Source organism: Morone saxatilis, unplaced genomic scaffold (assembly GCF_004916995.1).
Source record: "Morone saxatilis isolate NCDOM2014 unplaced genomic scaffold, NCSU_SB_2.0 Contig14, whole genome shotgun sequence".
Taxonomy (NCBI): Eukaryota; Metazoa; Chordata; class Actinopteri; family Moronidae; genus Morone; species Morone saxatilis.
In genome coordinates, this window is record NW_023339696.1 from 10,011,545 (window position 1) to 10,022,935 (window position 11,391).

The following is an 11,391-nucleotide window of genomic DNA, read 5'->3' on the forward strand; positions in this document are numbered from 1 at the left end:
CCCGCCCGCCCCCCTCCCCTCCCAGCTGTCACCTATCTTAACAGAATAATTGAATTGAGGAGGGGAGGTCAAAGCCAGCCCCTATTTTTGTCCTCACCTACCTAGGATCCCTGCGGTGCTGTTGGCGAAAGTCACTTTTGAGTGTGTTGGATTTAGTGAGGCGTTTCATCCGAGAGGTATATGTATATCCCCAGTTTACCCTCCCACACCCACCACCCTCCTCCCACCCTCCCTTACAGAGACACACAGGGCGTGGGGGGAAAGGGGGCCATCCGCTGAGTGGAGGATCAAGGCCAGTCACATCCCTCCAGCTCTTGTTTCTCCCCCACAATCTGGGCAGTGCAATGAGTTCCCCAGTAACCCTCCCCTACATTAACCTAAAAGACAAACAGAGGAACGGAGAAAATAGATTAAAATCACATTACATGAACAACTAGTAAACGCAGAGCTGGTGTGAATGGTTCAGGGGATAAAAGGATGAAGCGGTGTGAGTGAAAAGTGTGATTCTGGATCAGAAAATATATTTTGGGAACAGAATGTATCACTGCTTATCAATGAGCTGGGATTTTCATCACTTCCAGAAAGGGGGCCTGGGGGTAGGTTGTTGGGAAGTTTGTAGAACATACCTAACAGGTTGGTGTCCTGTGTGGACCAGGGGGTGGTTGGTTAGACGCCGTAGCAGGCCGACAGGCGCTCCTTCAACAGAGGAGGAAACTGCTCAGAGAACTGCTGCCAGTTCTCTTCCCCAACCTGGTCCTTGAAGCCATGCAAGATCTTGGAAAAGAAAACAGAAAAACAGTCATGGAGGCCTGTAAGTGAATATCAAAAATAGTAGGTTTAAAGATGAATTTGAGGTGTAATTGCGCTGAGTGGACAATCAACGTTCAGGGGTGGGGTTAAACAAACAATGGATGTTGGTCATTTACCAACACCCACTGGAAACAGTTGATTACCTCAGCTACTAAAAACAAACCTATGTATATTATATATAATAGATCCTCCTAAATGTTTTATACTGGACCTTTAAGTAACAACTGCTCTGCCTCCCCAAACAGCAAGATCTACCCGCACGTCTCAGATTTAAAAATCATCCACACCTTGTAATCAGATTTCGAATGTCTGATAAGTGATCATCACAGAGTGTGGGTGAGCCAGAGCTACACTTGGGGAGGGATCATTTCAATTAAACACCAAGTCATCTAAAATAATAAGATCCATCCATCAAGCTCAATGTGTCTGACAAGATGGGATCAGGGATATGGTATGAGGCACTCACCTTATAAAACATGTCCCTCAGGTCATCCTTGGGGTTGACCCAGGAGGCCACAGCGTCACAGAAGAAAATGAAGTCCTGGACAGGAAGAACTTGTTAGTTCATTACACAGTGAGGCTTATCCATCTAACCTCTGTAGCTCCAACAGATTTAAAGCCCCTCGTCTCACCTGAACCACCCCTGCAGGGTTGACGCCTATCATCACACAGATTCCCCGGAAGGCCGAATCCTTCTCCTCGTTATCTCTGATGTTCCTCAATGATGTGCACCTGAGAAGAGATAGACCAAAGTGGAAAGTATTAAATTAAATCGCTCCTCTGCAATGAGACTTTAAATTACTCAAGTTTCCCCTTGCTATTGTAAGTTTTTTCCCCACTGCTTCCTTTCCATTTCTTCTTTCTAGAAGGACACTTTCTCCTCCTTTCTAAACTCATAAGTTTATTCCTACATAGCACATAAAGGAGGGCTACTTGGATTCGATCTAGAAAAGAAATTAATATATTTATTCTAAATCATTAAGCTAGGTATTTCGTGACATTCCGATTATGTTCACACATGCGACTCACCATGGTCTAATGAATTGCTGCAGCTGTGGCGCCACTTCCTGGGGACAGACGTAACCCAGCCTGCCAATCGTAATGGCTGCACAAAAGAAAAACAATTCACCTTAGCTCTTAAAATCTGACCATCAGATGCTTTACAATGTTTGAAACAAACTGATTCTGTGCGTGTAGGGCCATGTGTGTACCTGTGTTTTCCAGCAGAGTCTTGGGTGTGTTGGGTCTATTGATGATTTCCACAAGGTGTGGCAGAACCATGCCCACATAAGGCTGCATCTCTGCACCTGAAGACACACAGTGAAGAGCAAGCACGCCATCAAACATGTGAACAAACAGTCAAAATATTACACTTTTAACTTTGATGCCCATCAGGCTTGAGACGCTGATCGCCACCCACCAGAAAGAGGAGCACAGAGAAAAACTAAGACAACTCATGTGAAATAAGCAAACCTGTTTAACTATGGCAGATCACCAACTCCATTAGTAAGAAACTGACTGAGAAGCTTTAATGGCCTTTAAAAAGTCTGGTCTGGACAGTAATGGTTAGACAGAGTGCTTTATCCATTGATTGCTGCTGCAGAGTGAGCAATATTCTGTTCACTATATCTCCTTTTGTTACAGGATGAATTCAACCCGTACAACAGCTGCCATCGTTGTGTTAAGGTGTCCACAAATTCAATTGCATCAACAAAGGCAAATGTGGCCTGAGTGAAACTAAAATAACTGTTCATTCTTTTAGCAGATAGTATAAAAAAAAAAAAGGGGGGCAAGTCTCAACATCTGTAAAAGAAAAATCTCATTTGATTGTGCAGTCTTTGGTCTGAAAGACCCGCTCACCAGGACAATCCCTTGTTTGCTGCTTGACACTTGTGCCTGTAAGGAGATCACACAGAGTGTCACTGGGCTGACTGGGTCATGTGCAGTGGCTTACCAGGCATGCATCCACGCACACACATGCTCACACAATATGCAAGCAAAATAAGGCTGTTTTTTTTTTTTTTTTTCAGTGCTGCACCATTTGATGGCACAAGTGCTAAGACAGACCAAAGAGGAACAGCACACTGCATGACCCACTTTCACAAATCAGGCAAGGTTCGCCAAAATCCTAATTGCATATAATGGACTGAAGAGGATTTGTACATGGAGCGCTTTGGTAGCCGAATGGTTACAGAGCATGGCCACACAGTTGCTACAATCTTCGGTTTGTTTCCAGCTGGCAACCTTTTCTGCATATCATAACCCTCTATCTCTGTTTCCTTTCTGATTCTTCCCCTGTCCAATAAAGGCAAGAATTGGCAATAAATAATCTTGTACAGCTACAGACAACTGTTCTGCCAGGAGCGAACTGCAGAAAAACCTGCATGCAAAACTAATCTGTGCCACCTAGAGAAACATGAGGATGCATGAGGTGTGCGACATCTGGATCAGAAAATAATAGGAACAAAATGTATCATTGTGTGTCAATGAGCTGGGTGTTTCATCATTTCCAGATACTGGGCACTTTTTTTTCAGGGAATGCAACAATTTCTAAAAACAAAGCAAAAAACAAAGCAAAAACAAAACTCACCCATTTGCATGGAGATCTCTCCAATGGCCCAGGTAGCATTGTTACACACTGAGATAAACTCTGGGTTCAGGTTGAGCCCCAGGATGGGCATGAACTCAGCTGATGGGAAGACATGGACACACAGTGGTTACAATACAAGCAATATACAGAGAGTAAAGGAACGGTGAAGTTAGTCAATCTACTTGTGGACCGAATTACTCAGCGCTTTGATGAAGCACACTCACCAATGCAGGGCTTAACATGGAGGAAACATGCCTTGGTTAGATCACCAAGCAGAGCGAAGGAGCTTTGCCTCACCTCAGGCATAGTATCCTGCAACACGAACCAGACACCAGAGTGTTATACATGTACAATAAATATACCACATGCATAAATATATGGAAATAAATTGCAAAACACACTCCCTCATACCTGCATGCACTGGAAAAGCAATGTCATGATGTTTGAGCGGGCCACTAGCTGTTCCACATGACCCCCCAAACCTTCAGCCAGTCCGCTCAGCAGGTCCAAGGCCACAATCATAAAATCCTTGTCAGGAGCCTCATACTGGTCTGGATGCTGGTTGTACATCTGTACACACAGAACATACATTTTTAATCAAATTTAAGCATTTTTCAAGTACTTTCAAAACCAAACATTTCCAGACTCTCAAGAGCCTTTATCATCACATCATTACTATAAAAGGTAACTGAGAAAAATAAAGCTTACAGAATACTTTTAGCTAGCTGTTCTAAGCTATGAATGATAAGTGAACACGCCAGGAGACAACAACTATGGAGACAAGATTGTGTCATTTCAAATACTAAAAAGATTTTTGGTTTACATGGGTGATTTTGTAAATGAAACACCAGATTATGTCGAAAATCAAGCATTTTTCAAGGAGCACATTCAAATTCAAGCATATTCCTACCCCTGAAGACAAGTTTAAAATTAAGCACTTTCATGACTTTGTATGAACCCTGTAAATTTTATGTATGCATGCGTTTCCACTCACCATTGCCTGAGCTAGTGTCTTCTGGACTAGTGTGACACAGCGCTGATAGACAGGTTCACAGTAAGGCAGGAAGCCACTCTGCAGGGCGGTGGCTACTGACGACAGACACTGGAAAAAACACAAAGATGACTTGTAGAAACACAGCAATGTACAGTTTGTTGCCCGCACAATAAATTACCTAAAAAGTAGTCAAAACCTTTATTAAAGTAATTGTTTTTGGCAGGAGAGACTCCTTAAAGCAACTGTGATTCTATTGTGTTGTTTCAGTGTGAAAGAACGATCTGAAATAGATTTGTTAACGACTACAGCGATAAGACAACTGTTCTACCAGGCGTTAACTGTAGTGTTCTGCCAAGAACCACGATTAAAAAGGACAAAGGAAAGACAAAGCCAGTGTGGTTTACACAGCCCTGCAGACCAGTTTGCGTACAAGCACTATGTAAACCTGAATGCACTCAGCATGAGGTGTGCGACATCTGGATCAGAAAATATTAGGAACAAAATGTATCATTGTGTATCAATGAGCTGGGTGTTTCATCATTTCCAGATACTGGGCACTTTTCAGGGAATGCAACAATTTCAAAAAACAGGTTTTCAGTCACTATTTGTAGACGGTGGGAACAAAAGTTTGAAAGAGCAATTATAATGTAAAAAGAGTTTTCAGAAAAATGTGCCTGACTGAATAAAAACATCCTGTAGTGCCTTACAAATAAACTTCTCACCTCTAGTAGTGGGAAGAGATCTTTGTCTTCATCCTTCAGCTCATTCCACTTGGCAATAAGTGGGGGCATCAACTTCTGAATGTACTCCTGAGAAACAATATAAACACCAAGTTTTTGTTTTTTTTCCTCATTTTTTGCTGAGTTGGATGAGAAGATTGTTCTTGCATATGGTGAAACATGCATAGCGCAGGTCTAAATTAATTTCACAGGCACTTACAGGCTGATTAAGGTGGTGACCCACTGAGTCTGCCAGAGTTCCTATGGCATCGTAAAGAATAAGGAGATTCTTGTGCTGGTACTTCCCAAACGCAAACACCAGCGTGTCCAGGATAAAGCTCAGGTATGGCACCAGCTCTGTGCATGCTTCCTCCTCCAGGGTGGCAAACGCACTAAGAAAGGCAAGATGGAGAAAAGGGGGGCATATCAATATTAAAAAATAACAAAAATGCACCGTCCTATATACATGTATTTCAGTTTAAGAATGATAATATGGGATGTGGATCAGAAATTATAGGAACAAAGTGTATCATTGTTGATCAATGAGCTGGGTGTTTCATCATATCCACACACAAAAGACAGGAGGAGTGTGAAGCTGCTCACCTGCAGGCAGCCTCCTGCACCCTCTTGTTGCCGTCCAGTATACGTTTAAGAAGCTCTGTCATAAGCGGTTTGAGGTAGGAGTCGGGCGGCTGGGAGACCACCCAATGTGCATAACGACTCAGGGTCCAGCAGGCAATGGAGCGCACGAGGGCCTTTTTGTCGCATAGACACTGGATGAGGTGGGGGATCAGCTCCGGCAGGTAGGGCACCATGCCCTGCATGCAACCTGATGGTCGGAGAGGAGTGAATAAGAAAATTACAAGGAGTGTAACAGTGTGAGGTTAGCCAATTTAAACATATATTAGTCTCTACTGTAATACGCAGATATACTTTGTTAACTTGCTGCACTGGGCCTTAATTATGATCTCAGTGCTGATGGGTACATAGTTGCACATGAGCCTTTTATATCTTGAATTGCAATGAAGAGCCTAAGTGCCACATTCTCATCAGGGTCCTGGGTCTCTGCAGCATGTACAACAGGAAATGAGAAAAGTACGCGCAGAGTAGAGGAGGAAACACAGCGCAGCACATTGGCATATCTGGATCAGAAAATATAGGAACTTTGGGTATCATTGTAAATCAATGAGCTGGGTTTTTCATCATTTCCAGATGCAAAAATTGTTCTCCCACATCTATCTACATGGACATATAACAGGTCCAACGCTGTTGAATAACGTTCAAATAATTTGTCTGTGCCTGTGAACAAGCAATTACATAAGGCACTTAAAATAACAGGGATTAGAGAAAACAATCTGTGGGATCTCTGATAAGAAATCTCTTGTTTTGGTGACAACTTACCCTCAGCTATAGCCCCCAACACCAGGATGCCAGACTCCTTGATGACCCAGTCGGGGTGGAAGAGCAGGCCTTTCAGGAGAGGCAGGAGGTGTGGCAGCAGCTCGTCGCGGAACACGTTCGCCAGCACGTCCAGTGCTGCAGCTGAACACTTTCCTACATCAAAAAAGAAAAACCCATTTACAATCTCCCTTAAATCCTCAACCTGCTGTTTTATAAATCAGGTGTTTCAGTTTTCTTAAAACTAAATATACTCGACACCTGAGCTATCCAAACAAGGTTTTCCTCTCCAGTGCTTTTCTAACATTCTACTTTTATTCAAATGAATGTGCAACCTGCAGAGAGAGGCGTGAAAGACTAGAGAAGATACGCCAAGGACACGAGGTGGATTCAGACCTAAAGCCTGACAAAATTTACAACAGCCTGCAAAGTCAACAGGAAGCCTCTTTCCACATTTTGGCAAATCACTGTAACAGCATTTCTCAATCACTTACGCAGGTTCCAGTCAGACAGCGTGTCGTCATCATCGTCATCATCTTCTTCAATGTCCTCACCCTCCTCGCCCTCCCCTCCTTCGTGCTGCAAGGTGACTGTGCGCGACTTGTGGAAACGGGGCTTGATGTCCTGATCACTATCCGGAACTGCCTCGTCCTCCTCCACATCTCCCTGGACAGACACAAATTTTACTTCAGCTATGTATCATATGAAAGCATATTTCTAAACGAGTAGGTCTTGTAAAACAGTACAAGAGGAAAGAGAGCTTACCTTTAATAGTATGATGTCTATCTCTGAATACTTCATCCCGTTTACCAAGATGGGTATCAGTCTATATTGAGGAGGAGAGAAGGAGGAGACTTGCTTGGTGAAACAGCCAACAAGTCATTAAATACCACATGAACAAGAAGAACGAGTAGAAGAGGGCAATAAGTGCAACCTACATCATAGATTAGGTATAAAAAAATATTAAGGAACAGCTTGGTTGTAGGGAAATTTGACATTTTGACCATGGTATCAACTTCCAAATTGTGGAATTTCACGGGTATCGGTATAGACTATTAAATATCTAGTATCGTGACATTTAAATCTTTAAGCACAAAAGAATAGATCACACTAGCACAGATCAGATGTCATCTTGCATAATCAGAACAAACAATACAGTATCAGTAGTTAATATGCCACTCACTGCACCAGGTGTCCGGACAGCATCTCCTTACAGATGGGTTGCTCTGCCAAAGTCAGCCAAAATTCACAGGCCTCCAGAGCCACGTTCTCATCGGGGTCCTGGGTTCTCTGCAGCATGTACTGCAGGAGATGAGGGAAAAAAACAAACAAAAAAAAAAAACGTGTGAGCTGACACAATATCAAAAAATAAAGTGGTGACTGAAAGAAAACCACGAAAACTGTTATGCAACCGAGTAGCACACAGCCAAATCTGGATCAGAAAATATAGGAACTATGGGTATCATTGTAAATCAATGAGCTGGGTGTGTCATCATTTCCAGATGCAAGACGGACTTCCACATTTAACTATGCAAACGTACAACAGGCCTACAGCTGATCGGGAGGTGTTTCTAACACTTACCTGGATGATGCTGTGCATGTGGGGGATGAGGCGGTCGATGCGGACCTCCAGCAACATGACCAGGGCTCGGCAAACGTTCTTCCGAACCTCAGAGTCCTCATCTGCTGCCAGCGCAAACAGGCTCTAGTAAGGGAGATGAGAAAAAAAACAAGACCAAAATCATTTATAANNGGGTGGATTAAGTCCTGGTTCAATCACACAGCTCTGCTATACATACACACAGCTTACCTCTATGAAGGTGTCAATATTGTCCATTAGAGCCTGGGCTCTGCCAATGATAAACTGGTTTACACAGGCTATGGCATGGGACCTGCGGGGAGAAGAGGAACGTGTTAACAGTCGAGTCAACCTGAGAGGTGGATTATAGTTAAATAAATGTGATTTGTGTTCATACTGGGGGGAATAAGTAGACTATGCTTACAGGGTACCCTCTATGAGTACTATTCGCAATTAATGTCACTAACTAATTCACCAGTGTGAGGGGTAAAGTGAAAATCTGGATCAGACAGTATGAATACTAACACCTTCACAGTCAGTCAGATGTTATTATGCATCACACCCAGACACTAATGACAGAATCAGAAACCAGTCGCTTTCGTTCCTGTACCTAATCTTGGGGCTGCAGTGCTTGAAGAACTGAAGGAATTTGGGAATCATAATGTTGAGGGGTCTGTTCAGAGCGTCACTATCCAGCAGCTCCGACGAGTCCTCGCAGATCTTCTGCAGTGCTCCAAACGAGCCCTAAAACACGGACGTACACAGAGAGGCTGTCAAATCAAAACGCAAACAAACAGGACACAGGGGAGAGAACGAGGTTGCATCAGAAAATACAACCGCAGTACCGAATGCACTGTGCAGACTCAGCTAAATGTTTAAAGAAATGATTTTAGTCATATGTGCAGAACCTCTCTCAGTTAATATATTTTTCTCACAATGGATATTTTCATATTTCAAACACAATAGCTCATGTATTGGATTATGGACTTACTGTGTGTGTGAGTAGCAATAATTAATTACATTAGTACCACCGGTGCGTTCCCTATTGTAAATCAAAAATGTGATAAAAATGAACACATCACTAACTGTCAAGAGGCTGAAGAGGTGAAATGCTGCTCTGTTTAAGTCTCACTTGACAAATGATTTAAAATATTGGACGTTATTTAAAAAAATCCTAGTCTCCTGTTTTTTTTAGATTTCTTGGGATGTGTGGGAAGCCTGTTTAACATATTAAAAAAAAAAATCTATTTTTTGTTTTGTTACTTATTTCTTTATAGAGCTCTGGACACCCACACAGGTGTTTTCACTTATTTTGACTAATTAGACCTATTCTCAGGAGAAATGTACAAACTATAATTATTTGCCATCTCACCCTGTTAGCTTTGTTGTATCTACTGGGGTGAGTTAGTTTGTTGCTACATGTTTAGTCATTTCTAATATAAATATACATACTGATTAACCTGATCAGAGGTAACACATCTGTGTGTGTGTGTAGGTCTTAGAAGAAAACTAACCACCATATTTTTTACAGCACAAAAATATACAAAGGTAAGTGCAGACCTCGCAGGTGTTGTAGTCTTCTGAGTTGAGCAAGTTGCAGAGCTGGGGAAGAAGCTCTGGCCATGTTTGTAGCTCTCCCTTGGAGGCAATAGTAGTGATCAGGATGCCTAGAAGGACCGAGAGAGGAACAGAAGATGATAGACTTCAGATAGTGATTTATACATTAAAATGACCAGTTGCCTCTGCAGCAGCTCTGGATCAGACAGTATGAATACAAATACCTTCACTGACACTCAGGTGATTTTATGCATCATGTCCAGAGGGTAAGGAAGAAAGCGGGGGAGGAGTAGGTGTAATGGGTGTGTGGATGGAAGCTAGCCCACCAAAGTAACTGATGACTGAGAACGGCATTCACCCCACATGCTGATACAACGTCCACAAAACGCGCAAACTCACCGATGGTGGCACGAATGAGCGGCGATGGGTCGCCGATGTTGTTGAGACATTCCTGCTTGATGAAGTCTGCAACTGCTGGGGGGAAGTTCTGGTAGTGGGCCTTAACATTGTTCTTCAGAATCAGACCGCTCAGAGAGCGAGTCGGCTCATCTGAGGAGAAAGGAGGAGAAAACAATAAGCTACAAACAACCAATTGGTAATTAACTCAACTTCATTTATAGAGCCCTGTTCATACAAATATACAGCCCAAAGTGCCTTTAATGCACATTTGGAACACGGTTACCTCTATCCAGTATCTTAATAGCTAAGTCCTATTTATTAGTGAGGACTATTCAAATGTAGCTCGAAAATCTGAGTAAAATCCAACCTTTTCCTGTCCAGATATCAGTTCTGAGTTCTACCTAAACTTGTAGTATTGGTCAATACAAAAAAAAACCAAAAAAAAAAAAACCACAGATCTGACAAATTGCTTTTATTTGTATTTCGTGTGGAACTGATTGGGACTATTCTTAGATAAAGCAGCGTCCGCCTGTATATATATTTCTAGCTTTAATTAAACTTTAATTGTTGTGGATCAATGTTCTGGGTGTGTTATATATGGCTGAGCGAGGAAACGCACATCTCGCTGCTTACCTTCAGTTTTGAGTCGTGTGAGAACAAAGATGAGATAGTTGTTGAAGTCAGGGAACTGGTTGAGTTGTTCAAGTTTCTAGCAGGGCGGTTAAGGTCCATTTCACTTGTTGAGTAATGTATCTGACAATTGAATGACATGTTCCTCTACATGGAATCACCAGTGGGTCACATATACATACACTACAGAAAAATCCCTGATTTCAAACCTTGATAATATGGCAGTGGTAACAACAAAGACACAGTACAGGTTAAAATTCCTTTACACTAGCATTAAATCACATATGCCATTAGAGAGGCACATTGTACTAAAATATAATTCCCTAGCTGTACTTCGCACACCCTCCGATCCGATTACACTGTTGTAGGATACTTGTTGGACAGCTCTCTGTGTGACTGTGTTGGGCGACTGTGAGTCTTTGAGGAGTTGGAGGACCTGCTGAAGTCCCTGCTCATCTGGCTGCCACTCCATCCTGAAAAACACACACAAATGAACATTAATACACCGTAAACAAAACTCCCCATGACTGTCAGCAGGTGCTGGTAGGTCGCAGACTATGCAGTTAAAAAAAAAAATAACCACCTGTGTGCAATGGTTAATATTAATACACACTTAGATCCACACATTCTTATCACTTACATACATTACCGACTGGCTGTAAAGGCAACAAATAGGTAAGCATGTGGTCTCTGGATCAGACAGTATGAATACAAA

The 11,391-nt window shown here is 42.4% G+C and overlaps 1 protein-coding gene across 3 annotated transcripts in view; it reads right to left on the reverse strand.

The window, feature by feature from the left end:
• Nucleotides 1-217: 217 nt before the first annotated feature.
• LOC118323652 (transportin-2) overlaps nucleotides 218-11,391 on the reverse strand; it is a 12,897-nt gene continuing 1,723 nt past the window's right edge. The window contains exons 2-26 of one of the 3 annotated variants that reach the window (XM_035655690.1): nucleotides 11,050-11,149; nucleotides 10,680-10,755; nucleotides 10,047-10,196; nucleotides 9,651-9,757; nucleotides 8,701-8,834; nucleotides 8,322-8,403; nucleotides 8,094-8,216; nucleotides 7,695-7,813; nucleotides 7,277-7,337; nucleotides 7,006-7,177; nucleotides 6,515-6,667; nucleotides 5,717-5,942; nucleotides 5,334-5,505; nucleotides 5,117-5,203; nucleotides 4,395-4,502; nucleotides 3,812-3,970; nucleotides 3,625-3,712; nucleotides 3,401-3,499; nucleotides 2,671-2,706; nucleotides 2,022-2,117; nucleotides 1,840-1,915; nucleotides 1,443-1,542; nucleotides 1,277-1,351; nucleotides 627-774; nucleotides 218-377 (exon numbers count right to left, since the gene is read on the reverse strand). In XM_035655690.1, coding sequence (XP_035511583.1) covers nucleotides 667-774; nucleotides 1,277-1,351; nucleotides 1,443-1,542; nucleotides 1,840-1,915; nucleotides 2,022-2,117; nucleotides 2,671-2,706; nucleotides 3,401-3,499; nucleotides 3,625-3,712; nucleotides 3,812-3,970; nucleotides 4,395-4,502; nucleotides 5,117-5,203; nucleotides 5,334-5,505; nucleotides 5,717-5,942; nucleotides 6,515-6,667; nucleotides 7,006-7,177; nucleotides 7,277-7,337; nucleotides 7,695-7,813; nucleotides 8,094-8,216; nucleotides 8,322-8,403; nucleotides 8,701-8,834; nucleotides 9,651-9,757; nucleotides 10,047-10,196; nucleotides 10,680-10,755; nucleotides 11,050-11,148 — 2,706 coding nt within the window. In that variant the 5' untranslated portion in view covers nucleotide 11,149 and the 3' untranslated portion in view covers nucleotides 218-377; nucleotides 627-666. Of the gene's footprint in view, nucleotides 378-626; nucleotides 775-1,276; nucleotides 1,352-1,442; nucleotides 1,543-1,839; nucleotides 1,916-2,021; nucleotides 2,118-2,670; nucleotides 2,707-3,400; nucleotides 3,500-3,624; nucleotides 3,713-3,811; nucleotides 3,971-4,394; nucleotides 4,503-5,116; nucleotides 5,204-5,333; nucleotides 5,506-5,716; nucleotides 5,943-6,514; nucleotides 6,668-7,005; nucleotides 7,178-7,276; nucleotides 7,338-7,694; nucleotides 7,814-8,093; nucleotides 8,217-8,321; nucleotides 8,404-8,700; nucleotides 8,861-9,650; nucleotides 9,758-10,046; nucleotides 10,197-10,679; nucleotides 10,756-11,049; nucleotides 11,150-11,391 lie in introns of those variants that run through there. The other 2 variants (XM_035655692.1, XM_035655693.1) reach the window with 2 other exon arrangements.